The sequence below is a fragment of the Carcharodon carcharias genome, chromosome 7 (assembly GCF_017639515.1).
Source record: "Carcharodon carcharias isolate sCarCar2 chromosome 7, sCarCar2.pri, whole genome shotgun sequence".
In the NCBI taxonomy this organism is placed as follows: domain Eukaryota; kingdom Metazoa; phylum Chordata; class Chondrichthyes; order Lamniformes; family Lamnidae; genus Carcharodon; species Carcharodon carcharias.
In genome coordinates this window covers 92,292,295-92,314,709 of record NC_054473.1, presented here as the reverse complement: position 1 = coordinate 92,314,709, position 22,415 = coordinate 92,292,295, and the positions used below count along the sequence as shown (strand labels likewise).

Below are 22,415 nucleotides of genomic sequence, written 5' to 3'. Positions count from 1 at the left end.
TGGATTGGTTGACCATCAAATTAGCTCAAGCTCCCAGGTCAGGCCATGATCTAGATTCCTCTTCTACAAGAAGGCCTCATTCCATACCCACCCTGTCCATTGCTTTAATTATTCTAAACTATTCAATGAATTAATCCTTAACCTCCTTGCCTGTAGACAAGATACCCAGTTTTAGAACTCAGTCCCTCCAAGCCAGCAATTACCTGGTGAATGGTTGCAAAACTCTCCAAGGCCAGATATATAAACCGGAACATTGTGCCAGGTCAATCCTGTGTTTTGTATAACTGAATTACTACTTTGCTTTTATAATCTCTACCTCTTGTGACGATACTCTAGAGCTCTAACTTTTTTGGTCACATTTTGTACCTTTGAGCTGGCTTTTAATGGCTTAGATACCTGGGTCCATGTCTCTCCCTTTGTCTATCCATGCTGTTGCACTGTCCCATTAGGTTTATATCCACATTCTAATGCACTACCCAATACTTTATTACATTAAACTGCATCTGCCATTGTTCTACCTGGTCACTAAATCTGTGTCCATCTGAAACCTTTTCTCACTGTCTGCTAATGACAACGTCTCAATTAGCCCAAGTCTCTAGCCTCTACTTTCCATTTCCTACCTGTCCCATGTGATCATCACCAATCGTGGCCATTTTAAGTTAGCTTCTATTTTCTTGTACAACACCTACCTTCTGAAAACACATTCACATGGTGCCCAGCTATTCCCATCTATCATACACCATTTATTGGGAATGGGAGCATAGTTACTGGATTAGTAATCCAGAGTCCTGGATTAATGATCCGAAGACAAGAGTTCAAATCCATCACAGCACCTGGGGAATTTAGGATCAGTTAATTAAATAAAAATGAGGGCTTAAAAAGCCATCATCAGTAATGGTGACCATGAAACTACCAGATTGTTGCTGACAAAAGAGACCTTTCTCTTTGGCAAACTTTTCGTCAGGCCAGACTGGGTGAGGGTGGCAGATTTCCTTCCCTAAAGGACATTAGTGAAATAGGTTTTTTACAACAATCTGGTAGTCGTTTGATAATACAGAAATTGAATATTGCTGAAATAAGAGACTTTCTTGTCGAAGTTTTTTGTCTTGCACTCATCAGAACAATTCGCAAGAAAATGCCAATGTCAGGGAAGCAACATATTTATACTGTATGAGAAGAGAGTGCTGATTGGTTGGCAAGTGGACTCTGAATGGTAGAAACGTTGCCATGAAGAATGGATAGATATTTGTGCTGCAGCACTATATCATGGTGATCTAGACCTGCCACCATTATGTGAATCAGTATTCACTGAACTTATGAACTCGGCATCTCACGAAGCTGAGTTCAGTTTTAATGACATCGTGTATGCCCAAATAGATGGTTTTGCCATGGGATCCCCTCTAGGCCCAGCTCTCACAAACACCTTTGTTGAGTTCCATAAGAAACGTGTTTTCGATGGAATGACACTTAACCTCCTAACCCTTGCACATTTCCGATGTGTGGATGATACGTTTACTATATTTAACTCCGCAGCTGCATGTAACAATTTCTGTGTATGTCTTAATGGCACCCTGTGCTCAAATTCACCTATGAAATGTAGTCAAATGAACTCCCTTGACGTACAAATTGAAAAATGAGCCAGGGGATTCTCTACCACCATCTACCTCAAGCCCACCTTCACTGGTCAAAATACGCTTTGGGATTCTTATAGCTCCATACACTAAGATTGGTCTTACAGGTAACCTTGTAAATAGGGTCTGAGCGATTTGCTCCTCATGCAAGCTTGATGCTGAAATAGGGCACATCAAAGGCATCCTACAGGATAATAACTACCCTGATCAGATCATTTTGTGCTGTATATCGTGCAAACTCATGAACGGGCCTAAGGCTGTCACTTTCACCCCTGAAAAGTGTCCAGTCTACCTCAGATTACCCTGGAAGGGTAAGGTATCTGAAAACAATTTGAGCAGCAGGTGAAGCTCGCTGTTTCACGCTGCTACTATGCAGTAGCAACACGAGTGGTATTCGCCACTAACAGGATGCTGCCGTCAAGCCCAAAAGACATTCTCCCTATCACACAAATGAGTAATGGGGTATATGAATTTCAGTGCCAGTGTGATGCTAGGCCGTACATCCCAAAGACAGATAGTACCATACAGCGTGTCCCAGCCGCTGGTCACAACGGGCAAGGTACAGACTGTACCCAACCAGCCCGTGCTTGCAAAACTCAAAACACAGTGTCCAACATTGTATGTGATTCCACAGTTGGACAACATTTGCTAAAAAATCCTCAGTGTGCTAAGTATCACGCTGACAACCAATTAAAGATTGCCAATCAGGCTCGCTGTGTGGCGCACTTGCATGTACTGGAAGCTACATATACATAGGGCCCTTTTCTTTGCAGACATATTGCACCTGTTTCAGGTAAACAAAAGCACTGGCAGCCATTCACTTGTTCATTCCCCAGGGCAATGTCTTAAACTTCCAATCCTCCTCAAGCTGCCTGGTTTAAATTTCAAACAATACTGTCAGTCACAATCAATTGCCACATTCTCCATGGCAATGTCTCTACCAGAGTCCACTTTCCAACCAATCAGCATTTCCTTCTTATACACTATAAATATGTTGTTTCCCTGACACTGGTATTCTCTTGTGAGTTGTCCTGATGAGTGCAAGACAAAAAGCTTTGACAAAAAAGTCTCTTTTTTCAGCAATACTCAAGTTCTGTACTGCCAAACGACTACCAGATTGTTGTAGAAACCTGTTTCAATAATGTCCTTTAGGGAAGGAAATCTGCCGCCCTCACCTGGTCTGGCCTACATGTAACTCCAAACTCACAGCAATACAGTGTCCTCTGAAATGGCCTAGAAGCGATTCATTTGTCAAAGCAACACCTTCTGAAGGACAATTAGGGATGGGCAGTAAATGCTAACCTAACCAGCGATGCCCACACCCTGGAAATAAATTTCAAAAATACACCTGCCTTCTGAAAACCAAACAATGCCATTGATCCTCATCTATCAAACACCACTTGCCTTCTGAAAATCCATTCAAACAATGCTCATTGATTCCTGTCAAGTCACCTACTCAACGGCTCTGACTGTTATCTTGGTTAGGTATAATCTCTCTTCCACAAAGCCACAATAACATTTCTTTTTAGATCTTTCACAGGACACGGGCATCGCTGGCTAGGCCAGCATTTTCACCACCCTCTGGTGGTGAGCTGCCTTCTTGACTTGCTGCAGTCCTTGTGCTGTTAGGGAGGGAGTTCCAGGATTTTGACCCAGCGACAGTGATTTGTTTACAAATTAAGAGCTTTCTTACTCTGTTCCTTATAATAATTTCTACATGACTGGTATTATACTCAATAGCCTGAGGTTACTTGCTATGCCCCTTCCTCCTTATTTAATAATAGTATATATCACTAATTGCCAATCCTTCCATAGTATTGTCAAGCCTCAAAAATATTCTAACTAATGCACTCGCATCTTCCTTGCCTGTTATTGTACAATATCGGGTGAAACAGGATGTTTCCATCATTTATTACAAATCTTTTTATTAATCTTACAAATTTATCACCTTCATGATCTCGATTTTTTATGTATGTATTCCCTATTTTGAAAGTTGGCAAAATATTCATCGGACATTACCACCACATTCTTATTCCCTATGATTGCCATAGTTAAATCTGCTTTGAAAAGGCTTTCTCCTTCCACACACAATATTTCTTGACATACTTTATTCCCCTCAAAACCAGTTGAAGAGCTTTTCATTCTTCCTTTTCTTTTCCTTATTTTCTTGCCTCTATATTCTTTCTTGTCCTTGCTCTAGCAATTCCCCTCTGTCCTTTCTCAAACTTGCTCCGTTAATTTAGTGCACGTTTTCACCAATTTTGTAGCATTACCTTCCCATCATGCCACACAAACTGAGTAAATTTTTCTTTTGCAATCCAACTGCTTCTGAACATATAAAAATGGTGGACATGAGAACACCTCCAGCCTGTGTCTCACAATGTGTACAGACATTTTCTGTCCACCAGAGCCATGTAATCCCCTGCAAAGAATGAAAAGCAGAGGAACACTCAATGACTGCTGACAAGGCTGGCACTATTGTTGCTTGGCAAACCAAGCTCAAACCAAGTGAAGACTGCGCCATCTCTAACAATTTATCCTACCTGTCCCTTTACCCCAACACTGACCATCAAGCCATCATTTCCAAGACTGTTACTGACCTCACCTTCTCTGGAGATCTTCCCTGCGTAGCCTCTAAGCTCAAAGTCCTCCAACCCTGAACAGCCAACTTCTACCTTATCCTCAAGATCCACAAGCAAGGTTGCTATTGAAGGCCTATCGTTTCAGCCGGTTCCTGCCCCACTGAACTGATTTCTTCCTATCTCGGCTCTATTTCTTCTCCATTTGTCCAGCCTCTTCCCACTTACATCTGTAACTTCCAATGCCCTCCACCACGAACAGTTTTGTGGCCTTAACTATCAGCTCTTCACCATGGATGCCCAATCTGTCCACATCTCCATCCCCCATCAGGATGGAGCTCTTTGAACAGAGGCCCAACTAGTCCCTATCCACCACTATGCTCCTCTACCTGCCTGAACCTGGTCTCACATCGAACAACCTTTCCTTCAACTTCAAATAGAAGGTGCTGCAATGGGAACACGGGTCCTAGCTATGCCTGCCTTTTTGTGGAATACATGAAGCACTCCTTGTTCCAGTCCTACTCGGATCTCCTCCTTCACCTTTTATCCCAATGTATTAGTGACTGAATCAGTGCCCTTTTCTGCTCTCACCCTGAACTGGAAATTTCATCAACTTTCCTTTCACTTTCCTTCACATGGTCAATTTCTGATTTATCCCATCCCTTCCTCAATTTTTCTCGCTCCCCATCTGGGCTTAGACTTTCAACCAATATCCAATATAAACTCACTGACTCCCACAGCTACCTTAAGGATTTTATGCCATTCCCCCTGTTCTTCCATCTCCATTGCATCTGTATGGATGATGTAACTGTGCAACGTTCCATACCAGTGTACTCAAAATGTCTTCCTTTTTCCTCAAACCAGGAAAAGTGGGGGGGCCACTGTGGTTGACTGGGCTCACAACCATGTCTGGTCCATTACTCACATTTCTGCTCTGACCCCTTCTCCATCATCCCAGAATGATGATACAGTTCCCTTTGTCCTCACCTTCCACCCCATCAGTCATTTCGGATACCTCCAGTGTGATGCCACAGCCAAATACATTTCCCCCCCCTCCCAACATTCCAAAGGGATTGTTCCCTTTGTGATATCCTGGTTCATTCCTCAATCACCCCAACACACCTTATAGCATTTTCCCATACCAGGTGATGTAACACATGCCCTTTTACCTCCTCGCTTCTCACCAAGGAAGGCCCCAAACACTCCTCCCAGGTGAAACAGTGATTTACTTGTACTTCTTTCAACTTAATATGTTGTATTCACTCCTCACCATGTGATCTGTTCTACATTGGGGAGGTCAAACACAGATTAGATGATCACTTTGTGGAACACCACCATTTCATCCATAAGCATAACCCCAAGCTTCCGGTCGCCAGTCATTTTAACCCTCTATCCAACTCTGAAATGAAGCTCAACCTAAACTCGAGGAACAGCACTTCATTTTTCAATTAGGCACTCTACAGCCTTCTGGGCTCAACATCGAGTTCAACAATTTCAGATCATAATCCCTGCTCCCTTTTTATTTTTCTATTGTGTGCTATTTTGTTTTATTTTTGTACTACCACTATTGATGATGATTCTACTTTTCCCATTTACAACTCCTCTAGACCCATTGTATGTTTCTTTCCTCATCCCATTATCACTTTCTACCTTACACCATCATGCTTTCTGTCAATCGCTCTTACCTTATCTATATTATGATAGCGAACACTTCAAGAAAAACAGTTAATTGACTGTAAAGCATTTTGACTCACCCAGTGGGTCATGACTGGTGCCATATAAATGCAAGTATTTTTTATTTTTAGTTCTTTCCTCCTCTCCTCCTTTTCCCTTTCACTATTCTTGCTTTAAAATTTACATCCCCAACTTCTTCAGTTCTTACAATAAGCTATCAACCTGGAGCATTAATTCTGTTCCTCTCTTCACAAATGACACCTTAGCACTTTCAGCATTTTCTGTCTTTACTTCAGATTTCCAGCATTCGCAGCATTTTGCTTTTGTACTCAATGACTGCTGTAGCTTTACCTTGCATGTTTGAGGAGCCAGAGTGCAAGTCCCTAAGTTTCTCAGGTGGTGGAGGTGCCACAGGGGCAGTACGTCGAGGCTGAGTGGGAACCTGCAACACAAAGTGGGTACCATGTTTCACTTGGTGAATTTGTAGGTTGCTTCCTTTGATTCTTTGATGAACTGATTGATGACAACATAGAATAATACATCAACAAGATTCTTATTAATCAAGTCTGTTGATAATGGGCTCTCTCCTTCTGAAAGCTCTGACTGTGGCTGATGTATGCCTGGATTGTCTGCCTAGCTGATTGCTATCCCACTATGAGCATAGGCAGTGTATGTTTGCTGCTATTGAACAAGAACACCACCACTGACCCAACTTCTGTTCTCACCCATCCATGTGGCACTCTCTAGAGATGGCCAGATAGACATAATTCAATTTTTCCTCCCCACTCCCACAGCCAAGGGCACTGAGGCCAATTATACTCATTTGACTGAGTGTAGTAACTCAGCAAACAAGAATCAAACCCATCGGATTTAGATGTTAGACCTTTCAGATCTTTAATTATAAGTGGTGTTGAGTTAAAACATTTTTGTTGTCATGAAAATTAGACCTAACCACTAAATAATTAATTCACATCTACACATCCATGGGCCATGTTGTTCTTGAAGATGTAGATTGCTGGTGATATAAATAACTGGGATGATTTCAACCCTGCTCACATAACAAAAACTTGCTGGGCAGTGAAGATCACTCATGGATTTACCCCAGCTGAGGTTCCGTTCTCTTCCTGTAGGTTCTGATTCAAACCTGCTCCTCTGGGCAGGCAGGAAGGCACTGTAAGCCAATAGAGTTCTTTCTTTAAATACAGGCTGCTTTTTTAACTGGAGGCCTGCATGGGGACACTGCTGCAGCTTTCCCACCCACGCCAACACCTAGTGGTACAAGGAACAAGGGCCAGAAGAGGAGGAGGAAATTTAGGCCTGGAGGCCTCTGAAATCCCTCCCAGCAACTTAGTTGACTGTTGGGACTGTTCCTTTAGGCTCTGATTGTGACCTCCTGCTACCCAGCTGACATTTTCCATTGGTTCAAGCAAGAGACCATTTGAGGGTATGGAGATGAGGCCATGAGTTAAAAGTCACACTGGCAAATTAAGGAAAACCAGCAGAGATTTATTTGGGGCAAATCACGCTTAATTAATTTGCTTGAGTTTTTTTGACTAGGTAACAGGAAAGATAGATGAGGATAGTGCAGATGAAGTGGTGTACATTGACATTAAAAAGATATTTGATGAAGTGCCACATATAGGCTTATGATCAAAGTCAGAGCTCATGTAATAAAGGCGACTGTGGCAGCAAGGAGAGGAAGTTGGCCGAGTGACAGGAAACAATAAGTAGTGGTTGTTTTATTTTGAATTGTAGGGAGGTTTATGATGGGGTTCCCCAGGTGTCAGTGTGATGACTCTTGCTTTTCCTGATCTATATTAATGACCCAGACTTGCATGTACAGGGCACAATTTCCAAATCTGCAGATGACACAAAACTTTGAGGTATCTGGAACTGTGAGGAGGAGAATGTGGAACTTTAAAAGGACACAAAAAGTCTAGTGGAATGGATGAAAAAATAATCAAAGAAAATTTAATAAAAAGTGTGAAGTAATTCATTATGGTAGGAATGCAGAGAGGTAATATAAAATAAAGGTGGTGCAGGAGCAGAGGGATCTGAGTGGATATATGCACAAATCATTGAAGGTGGCAGGGCAGGTTGATAGAGTGGTTAATAAAGCATATGGGATCTTGGACTTTATAAACAGGGACAAAAGAGTACAAAAGCAAGGAAATTATATTAAACCTTTATAAAACACTGGTTTGGCCTCAACTGGCCAATTGTGTCCAATCCTGGGCACCATACTTTAGGAAGGATGTGAAGGCACTAGAGAGAGTGTAGAAAAGATTCATGAGAATCAAGTTCTTTTTCTCTGGAACCAGTTACATAGATAGATTGGAGAAGTTGGGACTGTTCTCCTTGGAGAAGAGAAGGTTGAGAGGAAATTTGACAGGCGTATTCAAAATCATGAGGGGTCTGGACAGAGTAGGTAGGGACAAACTGTTCCTATTGGTGGAAGGATTGAGAACCAGAGGAAATGGTGATTGACAAAAAGAGGCAACAGTGACATACAGAAATAAAATGTTATGCAGCAAGTGTTTAGGATTTGGAATGCACTGCCCAAAAGTGTGGCGGAGGTGGATTCAATTGTGGCTCTCAAGAGAAAAATGGATAATTATCAGAAAAGAAAATATTTGCAAGGCATGGGGAAAAGACAAGAGAGTGGGACTAGGTGATTTACCTTTGCTCAGAGCCAGTACAGACGTAACTGGCCAAACCGCTGCCTTCTCTGCTGTAACCAGTCTATGGTTTGCAGATTTCAATACTGCGTCACAAGTTAAATAATGGTCCATCTGAAATTTTGAGCTTTGATGGGTTCCAGTATAATGCTGTGAAGACTGTTCATGTACCATTTGGATTTCTTCAGAGGTCAGTCACAGAGTCTTTGGTGCAGCCAGCATACCTGCCCCCCTCCCCCCAGCCTCACTCTCAGTGATCCTCATCTTTGTCTGGATCGAAGGAGTTAATGTGTGATTTCTTCATCTTTTGCAAATCTTGAACACATGCTGGTGTTCACTGCATATCCATTTCATTCATAATGAAGTCACTGTCTTTCTGTTAACATGGACCTTTATGTAACAAAATGAACCTTAAATAAACCCAATCCACAATGCGTCAAAAGCAAATACACAGTCAAAGAAAGTAACAAGTATTAATAGTTGCTTCCTCTATTCTTTACATCCGTGGTACCTGGTAAACATTGCCATCTGGGGGGACTGCATCTGACAGGTTTAGTGTTGGATCAGGTGTGATCTTGCTCATTCTGTCTGGCTGGTGTGGTATCTCCAGTTGATTCTCAACAAGGCCTTTCTGTTGGCTTAGTGTCTGACTTTTTCGAGCAACTGTGTCCTTTCGATGGTGTATCAGCTTCCTTGATGGGGAAAGAACAGATATTCAACTTCAGAAAGAATAACAAAGAAAATATCTCCTGTTTGGTTTCAAATCTGACCTGTCGTCATCGAACTATCACCAGAGAGAAGAATTTTTTTGCTATCTACTCTGTCAAAACATCTCTCTTCATCTTGAAAATCCCCATTAGGCCATATCTTAACCTCTCATTCAAAGAGAACAGCCTTAACTTTTCAAACCTCTTCTCACACCTGAAATCCCTCATCTCAGTTAACATCCTGGTGAATCACCTCTATACCCTAAGACTTTTACATCTTTATTGATTTTTCCAGCATTGTCCATCTTACTTTAACTGAGGACTCAAAAATATCTAGCATGATCTCTTTGCTCTTAAAATTCATTTTCCTATTTATAAACCTAAGCAACTGATAGTTTCTTTTAAACTATTTTACCAACTTGCAATGCCAGGTTATAGTTAATTCAGTCCCTGATTTATAATTTCTGGTCTCCCACAGGGACAGGCCTGTGGTTTCTTGAATGGAGTCAGTGTTTTAAAGTTGAAGAAGTGAGGATCTTGTAAAACAAAGGGTGAACAACAAGTTATGAGGATTCTTGTAGTCGAATATCTAGGAGGTTGGTCCTCAGGTGAGCTTTAAAACTGGTACAGGTTAAGTACTTTGCCTGCTTGATGACTTACAGCTAGTTTCAATGTCTGATTCTCAGACTGATTGTGACTGATGGTTCTGATGATCTGCTGACTCCTGGGGTAATCAGGGTGCAGTCCCTGAAACCACACACACACACCCGGCTATTAGTGACATGTACTTGACTGTTAGTCACATGCACGCGCACGACTACTAGTGACAAAAATACACATGAACACGTGGCTGTTAGTGACACACACATGAACACATGGTTGCTAGTGACACACACACAAACATGGATGTTAGTCACACACACACACACACACACACACACACACACCTTTGTGAGGTTCACACACATGCACCCCTGATTGTCAGTGACAAACACACACCTGTTAATGCCAAATGCACACATGAACACATGGATTTTAGTGACACACAAGACTGTGAGATACACACACACATCGCTCTGACTATTAGCGACAAACGCACACACACTCACATACACACAATGACTGTTAGTGACATACACATACAGACACACCTGACTGTTAGTGACATACACACGCACTTGTTAGTGACATACACAGACAACTGTTAGTAACATACTGGAATTAGTGGCATACACACACAGAGACACACACACACCTGAATTATTGACATACACACACACACACATGCTCCTGAATGAATGACATACACACACCTTCCTGAATGAGTGACGTGCACGCGCACACCCCCGAGTGACGTGCACGCACGCACCCCCGAGTGACGTGCACGCACGCACCCCCGAGTGACGTGCACGCACGCACCCCCGAGTGACGTGCACGCACGCACCCCCGAGTGACGTGCACGCACGCACCCCCGAGTGACGTGCACGCACGCACCCCCGAGTGACGTGCACGCACGCACCCCCGAGTGACGTGCACGCACGCACCCCCGAGTGACGTGCACGCACGCACCCCCGAGTGACGTGCACGCACGCACCCCCGAGTGACGTGCACGCACGCACCCCCGAGTGACGTGCACGCACACACCCCCGAGTGACGTACACGCACACACCCCCGAGTGACGTACACGCACACACCCACCCTCAAATGAGTGACATACACATGCACACCCATCCCTGAATTAATGACATACACATGCACACCCACCCCTGAATTTGTGACATACACATGCACACCCACCCCTGAATTTGTGACATACACATGCACACCCACCCCGAATTTGTGACATACACATGCACACCCACCCGAATTAGTGACATACACACACACACCTGAATTCGTGACATACACACACACACACCTGAATGCGTGACATACACACACACACACCTGAATGCGTGACATACACACACACACACCTGAATTCGTGACATACACACACACACACCTGAATTCGTGACATACACACACACACACCTGAATTCGTGACATACACACACACACACACCTGATTAGTGACATACACACACAGACACCTGAATTAGTGACATACACACATCCCCCACCTGAATTAGTGACATGCACACACACACACCTGAATTAGTGACATACACACACACAGCACCCTCCCCCCCACCACCAACCCCCACGGCTGTTAATCACACACACACACCCTCTGCTGTCAGTGAGACACACACCTGGCTGCTGTAAAAGACTTACTGTAAAACTTCACGCTGCTGCAGGTTATATTTCCCACCAGTTTTGATTGCCGCGTTATGAATAGCTTCAATTGCTCGGTCAATCGACTGCAGAACAAGATCCTGTTGATTTGACTTGGAAACAATAGAAAGAGTTTGAGTTTTTGTGGTGATCAAATGCAAATATACATTATAACTGATGTACAGTTTATGATTAATGGACAGATTATGACTGAAATTAAACCTGTTTATTAATACACAGCAGTACTGAACCAAACCACTTACTGTACTGACAGCAGCAAAATGTGAACAATTTTAATGGGAAATGAAAGTGAATTTAATAAAACTATTAAACTAATAACAATAACAAAACTATTAAAACTCAGTCCAGCCACACCCAGTTGCAAATGGTGGTGGACAATTATGGAACTAATGGTTAGCAGGAGGCTCCAAGAATATTCCCATCCTCAGTAATGGTGGAACCCAGCACATCAGTGCAAAAGACAAGGTTAAAGCACTTACAGCCATTTTCTGCCTAAGTGCCAGGTGTACGTTCCTTATTGGCCTCTTCCAGAGGTCCTCACGTGACTTCAGCCAATTCAATTCAGTTCATGTGTGTCATGACCACGGATCATATCCCCGAATTACTTACGGACATATTGAACTTATAAGAAAGACATGTTTTTAAAAAAAACGACATACAAGCAAAAGCTGGCCAAGACTGTAAAGTAGTCATTTGCTGGAAAATTCTTTTGGGGATTACATTTCACCAACTAGTCCAGAGAATGGAATGTTGCACCTAAAATGGTGTCAAGGCCTACATCAGACAGAGACACTTCAAAGGAAGAAGTGCAATGCCAGAAAAACTGAACTGCAATCTGTGGTTATGGAGATAATAAAAGCTGATTACCATCTCAGCAGAAAACATCTCCAACGAGTTATATGCCAGACTGTGGACATGATGCAAGCTGAAAGAAAGCAGATCTGGGCAAAGACATGTTTTTTTACCCTTCCAGGAATGCACGAGGGGTTAAAAAGCCAACTGCAACCCTAGTTGCGCGTGCTAGTTTTGATGTTCTTGGTGTGCGATGATGTGCTGTGAGGGTCACAGCTGAAGAACATCAACCAAGCATCCCTGCACCTGCAGGTAAAAAGTGCTCTCTCTCTCTGATAGCTAGAAGCAAGTCAGCAAAGCCACAGTCGAAAAGAAAACAGGACAACTCCTTTCAACTAACCTGCAGAACCAAGAATCTCTAAACCAACTGCTCAACTGGCAAAGTCAGCTCTACCTGGATCACCCAACTTAACCGCCACAGCGACTCGCCATCTGCCCCTCATAGACAAGCCAAAAGACTGACTCAAATACTTTTCTTTAAACTTTTATTTCTGGATTCACCTCTCATTTCTAAGCTGTATGTATGCGCTGCATTTCTTCTCCTTACATTTTAGTAACTAATAAACTTACTCTTTCTTTAACTCAGGACAGCTTAATTAAATTGGCCCCTTTTAAAATATAAATGCATTTGGACTAGGAAAAGGTATCCATGAGGGAAGAGATCATTTTTAAATTAACCTTGTTGTGACCAACCGAGGGGTTGAATAAAGAAAAGGAGCCAGTTCAACCCCCCTCACCCGGCAGCATAACAATCTGGGAGAGCCTTGCCCTGGGACCGGTCGTAACAAATTGAGGGCTCAGTGCCAGAATTGTTCCTACAACTGAAATGAACGAATTAGAGTGGGGAAAGAAAATTATTCCTTTGAAACCAATTTTTAAAACTGCAAGAGAAAGCTTGTGTCTGTATCACTAAAAAGTGTAGAAATGTCCACATTTGATGCCAGTGCTTTTCTAAGAGAATTAGGGGAAGTCACTTTTGAGGATTTAAAAGTTCTGTCCCTTGAACAATTAGAGGATTTTGTGAGGCGCTTAGGGTTAGGATTTCCCGCGAAAGCCAGAACACCTGAAATCTTAAAAGGGCTGGCCAATGGTCTAGGGGTGGAAATTGAGGACGATGAAATGGATAGAGGAGTGGTAGAGAGGTTAAAATTGAAGCAGCTGAAATTAGAAGTTCAGGACAGTGAGAAGGAAAGGGAGTTTAAACTAAAACAGCTCGAGCTGAGGGGCAGGATTCCTGTGTCCCTTGAAGACATTACTAGCTCAGACTTAAGGGCTGAAGCAATCTGGTTTGTTCATTTAATCGCTAAGCTTGAGGAGGTAGAGGTGGAAGCCTTCTTTATTTCTATCGAGCAGTTAGAACAGCAGTTAAAGTGGCCAGTCCAACACTGGTCCCTACTACTGCAGAGTAAACTTTCAGGGAAAGCTCACGAGGTTTACTCCTTCTTGCCTGAGGGAAGTGACACTGACTATGAAGCAGTATAAGGGGCTATTTTAAGTGTGTACCAGTTAGTACCAGAGAAGTATCTTCAGAAACTCCATACCCTCAGGAAACAGCCTGACCCAGAAGTACCTGGAATTTGAAAGGCTGAAGCAACTTGCTTTTGACCAATGGGTCCGGGCATTTAAAACAGAAGCTACTTACGAAAACCTCCGTGATATAATTCTCTTTGAGCAGTTTAAAACCTTCCCAATAAAGAACATACCTAGAGGGGCATGGGGCTTACAGGGGCCAGGCAGGCAGCCACACTGGCTGACAATTGTGAGCTGATCCACAAACCCTTGTCCCAGAAGAGACCCTCCCCCAGTCACAACCAACCAACAGAAAAGGATAGAGCTGCAGAGAGTGATAGAAAACTGAGCACCCATGGGAGAGGGAAATGCTAGAAGCCCTTCACAGGACAGAAAGCATGGTGCTGAAATGAAAAGTGAGGCCAAGAAGCCTGTGTATTTTAACTGCCGGAAGGTAGGGCACCTCTGGGCAAATTGCTGGAGGTTATGGGAAAAACCAGTGGGATTTATCGGAGCACATACAGAGAATGGGAGTCGGTCGGACAACATGGTAGACCAGGCTATGGCTCTGAATCCCTGCAGGGGCACTCCTGAGAGTGTGGATGAGGTTAAACAAATCCCTGAGAGTTGCAAGGATTTTGTATCCTAAGGAAGGGTGCCCACATTTCTCCAGGGTGAGGCGAGTAAGCCTGTAGTGATACTGTGGGATACAGAGGCCAGCCAAACTCTACTGCTGGGAAAAGCAGACCAGAAAGTGCTAGAACAGTACCACCAGACCCTAAAAACAATGATCAGGGCATACTGCCACAAGTACCCACCCCCTTGACTGGGGTAAAGGGCTAGGTTTTCTTCTGGGCAAGTCCCTGGTGGTGAACAATGGGTTCGCCAATTTTATTCCGTTTGAATTAGTTTACCAAGTGGGAGGGCCTCTGAAACTAATCAAGGAGAGGTTTTTAGAACAGAAGGAATAAGTATCTCATGAGAACCTGTGCTGTGGCCAGATAACACTTGAAAATCTCCCAGACAGCTTTAAAGAAACCGACAGACAAACGTGCCAGGGCCCGAACCTTTCAGCCTGGAGACTACTAATACCAGGTGAACCCTTAAAAGCCTGGTTCAGTGGCCTGTACAGAGTAGCAAAGAAGCTCAGGGAAGTAAACTATCTGATTGAGACCACAGATCATGGGAAGAAGCAAAGGCTGTGTCATGTCAACATGATAAAACAATATCACAGCTGAGAAGGGGACAAGCAGGTCTGACCCATTGCCACCAACCTAGGGGATGAGGACAGCAGTGGGGATGAATTGAAGGGAGACATGGGTGAGGCCACATTGAACCCCCTATTACCCAGCTAACCAACACAGAGATACTAGCAAACTCAGACTCCATACTCACCCACCTAGGTGCAGAACAGTGAGCAGACCTGATGAGGCTGCTCACTGAGTTTAAAGGTTTATGCAGAGACAAGCCAGGCTCCACCAAACTAGCTCAACATGATGTGGGAGAGACCCCTCCCATAAGGCAACATCCCTATTTTCTAGGCGCAGAGAAGCTGGCCCAGGTCCGGGAGAAGATGAACTACAAGCTGGAGCACCAATGAGTAGAGCCTTGCAGATGTAGCTGGAGCTCTCCAATTGCACTCGCGCCCAAGCTGGCCAGCTCCACAAGGGTCTGCATTGACAACCTGCAGTGACCAGAGCAGAATCCTACCCAATACACTGGCTGGAAGGCTGCATCGATAGGTAATGCAGCCTAAATTAAAAAGATGGATTTATTCAAGAGATACTGACAGGTTCCCTTGACCACCCACGAGGGAAATCTCTGCCTTTGTAACTCCAAATGGGTTACACCAGTGTTGAATCATGCCATTTGGACTCCAAAATGTCCCAGCCACCTTTCAAAGGTTGATGAATCAGGTAGTGGCTAGCTTATCCAATTGTGTAGTGACCGAGACGACCTCCTAGTGTTCATTGACATCTGAGAAACTTACGAAGAGCAATTGGAAGCCCTCTTCCAGTAAGTAGTCAGCTGACCTAGTGGTCAATCTCACAAAGAGCAAGTTTGCTAAAGCTCAGGTGACCTATCTAGGACACAGTGGGTCAAGGTCATGTACTGTTTAGGGCTGCAAAGGTACAAGCAGTAGCCCAGTTCCCCATTCCCACAACGAAACAGAAAATCATGAGGTTCTTGAGGATGTGTGGGTTCTACCGCAAGTTCGTCCCAAACTTTATGACAGTAGCCACCCCGCAGACAGATCTACTACAGAAAGTAGATCTGAGAAAGGCCAGGCAGCTTTCGAAAGGCTAAAAGCCATTTTAATAGGCGAGCCTGTGCTTGCAACTCTGAACTTTAACCAAACATTTAAAATAGCCATCAATGCAAGTGACATTGGTGTAGGTGCTGTCCTCCTCCAGGAAGAGAATCAGGGCTGGAGAGACTATTTGGGTACTTCTCCTAAAAACTAAACAAGTATCAGAAATGGTATTCCACAGTGCAGAAAGAAACCTTGGTTTATTGCTGGCTCTCATATACACTTAGATAAATGTCCAAAATGTATAGAGGGACCACAGTCTATACAGATCACAACCCATTAACCTTCGTGGAAAAATTTAAGACACAGAATGCCAGGTTATTCCATTGGAGTTTGTTTCTCCAACCATACCACCTAAAAATCACCCACACTGCCGGGAAATCAAATGTGATTGCTGACAACGTGTCCAGAACTGAAAGTAACCTGGTTAGAACTGAAAAAATAATATTGACCAAGGCTAGGAATGTGTGAGTGTGCGAGTATGTGTGTGTTTGTTGCCTTAACTTTTTTTCTCGTTTTCTAATGAAATGGTAATGAATCTAATTTCATTTGTCATGTTGGGGAAGTGCCACGACCACGGGTCATAGCCCCGAATTACTTACGGGCATTTTGAACTTTTAAGAAGGACAAACAAGCAAAAGCTGGCTGAGACTATAAAGTAACCACTCGCTGGAATTTCCTACGTGGAATACTTGACCAACTAGTCCAGAGAATGGAATGTCGTACCTAAAAAGGTGTCAAGGCCTACATCAGACAGAGACACTTCAAAGGAAGAGATGCAATGCAAAAAACTGAACTTGTAATCTGTGGTTGTGGAGATAACGAAGGCTGATTACCATCTCAGCAGAAAACATCTCCGACGAGTTATATGTCAGACTGTGGACATGATACGAGTTGAAAAGAAAGCAGATCTGGGCAAAAGAATACACAAGAAAGGGAGTTAAAAAACCAACTGCAACCCTGATCTGTGTGTGCTAACTTTGGTGTTCCAGGCCTGCTGTGCGATGCTGTGCTGTGAAGATCACAGCTGAAGAACATCAACCAGGCACCCCTGTGCTCGCAGGTAAAAAAAAATCCTGTCTTTCCAATTGCTGGAAGCAAGTCACAACTCAGCAGAGCCACAGTCGAAAAGGAAACAGGACAACTCCTTTCAGCTAACCTGCAGAACCAAGAATCTCCAAACCAACTGCTCAACTGCCAAAGTCTGCTCTACTGGAATCATCCAACTTAACAGCTGCACCATTTCACCATCTACTCCTCACGGACAAGCCATAAGACTGATTAGAATACCTTTTTAAAACCTTTATTTCTGGACTCACTTCTCATTTCTAATGTGTGTGCGTGTGTTGCACTTTTATTTTTTTTTTTATCATGTTTAGTAACTAATAAACTCACTCTTTGACTCAAGACAGCCTGGTGAAATTAGCTCCTTTTAAAACATAAATACATTTGGACTGGGAAAAAGGATCCACAAGGGAAGGGATCATTTTTAAATTAATCTTGTTGCGACCAACCAAGGGGGTTGAATAAAGAAGGGGAGCCAGTTCATCCCTGGGATAACAATTTGGGGGAAACTCACTCAGGGACTGGTTGTAACATGTGTTATCAGGAAATGCCTGAGCTTCCTGGGCATAACCAACACACCAGCTGTAATGTGTACAACTTGTGCTGCAGAACTTGTCGCACCCCTAGCCAAGCATCTACCCAGCTATTTGAAAATTGCCCAGGTTAAGTCCTGTCCATAGAAAACAGAACAAACCCAATCATCATCTTATCAGCCTACTCTCAACCATCAGCAAAGTGATAAAAGGGGTCATCAACAGTGCTAATAATTGGCATTTACTCAGCAATAATTTGCTCACTGATGCTCCATTTGGATTCAGCCAGAACGACTCGACTCCTGACCTCTTACATTCTAGTTGAATTGAGTGACTACCCTTGACATCAAGGTAGCACTTAACTGAATGCGTCACCCCAGGGTCCTTGTAAAACTGATGTCAATGAGGATCAGGTGAGAAACTCTCCACCGGCTGCAGTCATACCTCACAAATAGAAAAACAGTTGATGAAGAACAATCATCTCGCCCCTGGGCATTCCAAGAGTTCCTCAGGGCAGTATCCTTGGCCTAACCATCTTTATCTGATTCATCGATGATCTACATAATGTCAGAAGTGAGAATGTTTGCTAACCATTTACTGTGTTCAGGTCCATTCACAATTGTTTACGGACTGAAGCAGTCTGTGCCCACGTGCAACAACACTTGGGCTTCATGCAGGCTTGGGCTGACGTGTGGCATGAATAATTGGGGCTTGGGCGAGGGGCTCCAATGAAGGATGCACTATTGAGTTGCAGTTGGGAGTCTTCTTGTGCCTGTGTGAGCAGCGAAATTTAATTCCCAGTCTGCAACTGAATTGAATGCAGTTAGCTGCTCAAGTGGATTGCACAAGGCTCACATTCTACACTCCAGCTGTTCCCTTCCCACGGACCCTAGGTTGAGGATCCCTGACCAAAAGGATGTACTGCAGCAACTTACAAAGATTTCCTCAATAGTGCCCTCCAAACCCATGATCTCCTCTACTTAGGAAGGAAAAAGACACCAAGCACAGAGGAACACCACTATCTCCAAGTCACACAACATCTCAAGATAGACACACAGCACCAATTCTTCATCATTGCAGAGTTAAAATCTTGGAACACCCTACTTATCAGCACTGTGGAAGCACAATTACCAGAGTCAGCAGCCGCTCAAGAAGGCAGCTCATCACTCACCTTCTCAAGGGAAACTTAGGATGTGTAATAAATGAAGGTCTTGCCAGTGACATTTCCATCCCAAGAATGAATTAAAAAAACATGATCTCAATTTAGACATCTGAAACGTTGGGCAGAATTTTCTCAGAATTGCACTAAGAGCGGAAGCGGGTGGGTAAAATGGAGTCCTACCTGATGAAAATGGAGGGTTTTCACACTGTAACATCCCGAGCCCACCTCATTATTTATTCACTCCCACGAAAAACTCTGTTTCCATGGCGGGCAGGCTCTCATTCACCCACCCGCCATCACGCCAACCATCCCATCACAACTTTCACCCACACTCTCCAGCAGTGCAGAGACAGAGACACACACCTCAGTGGGACCTAGCTTTAGAGTAGCCTTGGGATCACAATCTGACGAGCATATCACACTGTGAGACCCACAGCAGGCGCAGGCAGGGACTTCCTAGGTCCCCGGCACTCAGAGGACTGCTAGAGGCCAAAAGGTTGCTGAGTCCAAGTCAGATGATGGACCTCTGGACTCGGTCATGTCACAGTTGCTGGAGCTGCAAAGGCAAACTCGGGAACATCAGGAAGGGATGTCCTCTGCACTCCTCAGATTGTAAGGCATGATGAAGGAGTCGGTCCATCCTCAGGCTGAGGTGATAGCGCCAACAGTGCAATGCACCAAGGTCAACGCTGGCAGGATGGCGGCCACCACGGAGACCTTGGTCCAGGATGTCCCTCCTGCACTGCTGTGCAGGCTTAACTCCATCGCTGATGCCATAATTGGCCTCCAACAGTGTGTACGCAAGAGGGGTGCTAGGCAGATCGATCTCACTCCAGCTACCCCTTCCCCTCAAGGAATCAGCCAGGGGCCCTCGGGCACTCATAGGAAGGAGGATCAGCAGGGCCATCCACCCAGGTGACTCTGGGAGTGACCAGCCCATCCAAATCCCCTCTTCCTGTGACCTCCGCAGATCCAACTCCACAGGTCAAGGAAGATGCCACTGCCACGCAGCAGGACCCCAAAAGCAGGCTAGGGCCCTCCAGGTCTCGGCTCTCCAGGGGATACCTGCCAAATTCATCACAGACAGGGCGTCACAGTGAGCAGGCTGCCTCCTCCTCTGCTGTGAATGTTCAGGGAGCACCAAGACAGGGTTAGGAAAGTTAGGTAAAAGTAATTGCACTGCCTGGGCATGGGTGTTGGTCACTTGTACATACTGTTCACTTTTGTCAATAAACTCCTAAGAATGTCTCCCTGTCTGTAGCTCTTTGTTCTGATGAGCAGTGTTCTTCATACTCATACGTGAAAACTTTCTGCACAAGATAAAAGGCAGGTGTCTCAGTCCAGGGCTTCTTCCCTGTGCTCTGTGCAGCCTTTAGACCACAGTGATGTTCCAGCTTCACACTCCCTGGAAACATTACTGATGCCTGCACCTCGGCAGTGCTGGACATTGCTGCCAGAATGTAGTGGGCAGGTACCATAGAGTTCTCTCATTCTCTGTGTGTGCTCTCAGCGCCTTTAAGGTGGGGCTGGCCCCCATCACACCAGCATCTGTGACCAGTGATGCTGTACACCAGCTCCTGAAGGGCTGAGGTGCTGAAGGCGGACACAACATCAGATGCATCTAAAGTTTCATGGCCGCGTCTCTGAGATGGCCCCGTTGACAGAGCATAAGCAAGTTGTTCTCAGCCAGACAGCAGTCAGACATTCTCAGAGGCTGTGTGAAGATCTATGGAGTGTCCTCACTGCATGTTGTCATCACTCTCCTGCAATTCAGTGACTATTCGGCCTCCACTGCATCTCCATGACAGGAGCGTTCTCACAGAGGGTATTCACGCTGCAATAAACCAGACTAGGAGACAAACATTCACAACTGCGTTGTGAGGATCTATGGGGTCTCCTCATTGCATGTTATCATCATCCCCCACAAATCTGGCAGCTATGAGGGCCTCCCGATTGCGCCTGCCTTGTTTAGCCAGTGCGAAAGCCTCACCCCGTCATCGGCACCACCGAGGACCCCCTCACCCTCATCCCCATCAGTGTCCTCCTCGTCGGAGGAGATGTGCAGCTCCTCCATCTCCTCCTCAGCCGGCTCCTCACCCCGTTGCAGCGCCAGGTTGTAAATGGCGCAGCAGACGATAACGATGTGTGACACCCTCTGCGGACTGTATTGCAGGGCTCCATCAGACCTGTCCAGGCACCGGAACCGCATCTTCAGCATCCCGATGATCCACTCCAACAAGTTGTGAGCTGCAGCATGAGTCTCACTATAGCATCGCTCTGCTGAAGCCTGAGGCCACCGCACAGGTGTCATCAGCCACGGCCTCTTGGGGTAGCCCCTGTCCCCAAGGAGCCAACCCTGCAGCCTCTGTGGACCCTGGAAGACTGCAGGGATCCGTGAGCGACTCAGGATATAGGCGTCATGCACACTCCCTGGAAACTGTGCGCATACCTGCAGGATGTGTTCCTGGTGGTCGCACACCAGTTGCACGTTTAGTGAGTGGAAGCCCTTACAGTTGTGAAGTCCACTGAGTGTAGCGATGGAGACCTGAGCGCCACATGAGCACAGACAATTGCACCCTGCACCTGTGGGAATCCCGAGATCAGGGTGAATCCAATGGCCCTTGCATCCTGGCTATCCCGGTCCCGGGCAAAATGAACAAAGTTGTGTTCCATGGAGAAGATGGCATCTGTGACCTCATGGATGCATTTGTGGGTGGCGGATGGTGAGGTCACCTATGGAGTCCTGAAAGGAGCCACTGGCATAGAAATTGAGCGCGGTGGTCACTTTCACAGCCACTGGCAGTGGATGCCCATGTCGCCTTGGCACCAAATCCTTCAGTAAGTGGCAGATGAGAGCCACCAGGTCCCTAGACATGCACAGTCATCGGTGACACTGGTTCTCAGTCATCTGCAGGATTGGAAGGTGGCATCTGCAGACCCTGGGTGTCACTAAGCGCCAACCAGCCACAGCTCACTGTCGCTCCTGGGCAGTGTGTGTGGGAGCCCCTGCTGCCCCTGCCTTTGCGCAGCCAGGTGCCTCAGTCGTTCTCTCCTCTGTCTTCTACGGTCTCTGTGGACCACCAGGCATACAGCTAGGTCACCAGGATCCATGATCCTGATGTGGTCCTCCTGCAACATGAAAGAGACATGTGGTTATCATGGCTGTACTTAGCACCTTTCCTGGCCCTGTGTGACCACTCCTTAACGCTTCCCGGAGAACGCTGGTCACCCCTCGGACGGCCAGAGGTGAGTGTACTGCATGGCTGCCCTATCAACCTGCGATTTGGGGGCCACTGGTCCAAACCAGGATGCTGAGATTGCAAGGGGCTGTGAGTGCCTCTAGCAGTGAATGCTACATGGCCAGCGTTGGCGATGAGATTGTACAACGTGTGCAGTCCAACTGATCCACAGTCCAA

The 22,415-nt window shown here is 45.2% G+C and overlaps 1 protein-coding gene across 3 annotated transcripts in view; it reads right to left on the bottom strand.

The window, feature by feature from the left end:
- The window catches only part of LOC121280521 (NCK-interacting protein with SH3 domain-like), a 187,594-nt gene that overhangs the window by 54,344 nt on the left and 110,835 nt on the right, over positions 1-22,415 (bottom strand). For all 3 annotated transcript variants that reach the window (XM_041192604.1, XM_041192605.1, XM_041192606.1), the window contains exons 2-4: positions 11,547-11,659; positions 9,074-9,254; positions 6,236-6,326 (exon numbers count right to left, since the gene is read on the bottom strand). In XM_041192604.1, the coding sequence (XP_041048538.1) occupies positions 6,236-6,326; positions 9,074-9,254; positions 11,547-11,659 (385 nt within the window). The remainder of the gene's footprint in view (positions 1-6,235; positions 6,327-9,073; positions 9,255-11,546; positions 11,660-22,415) is intronic.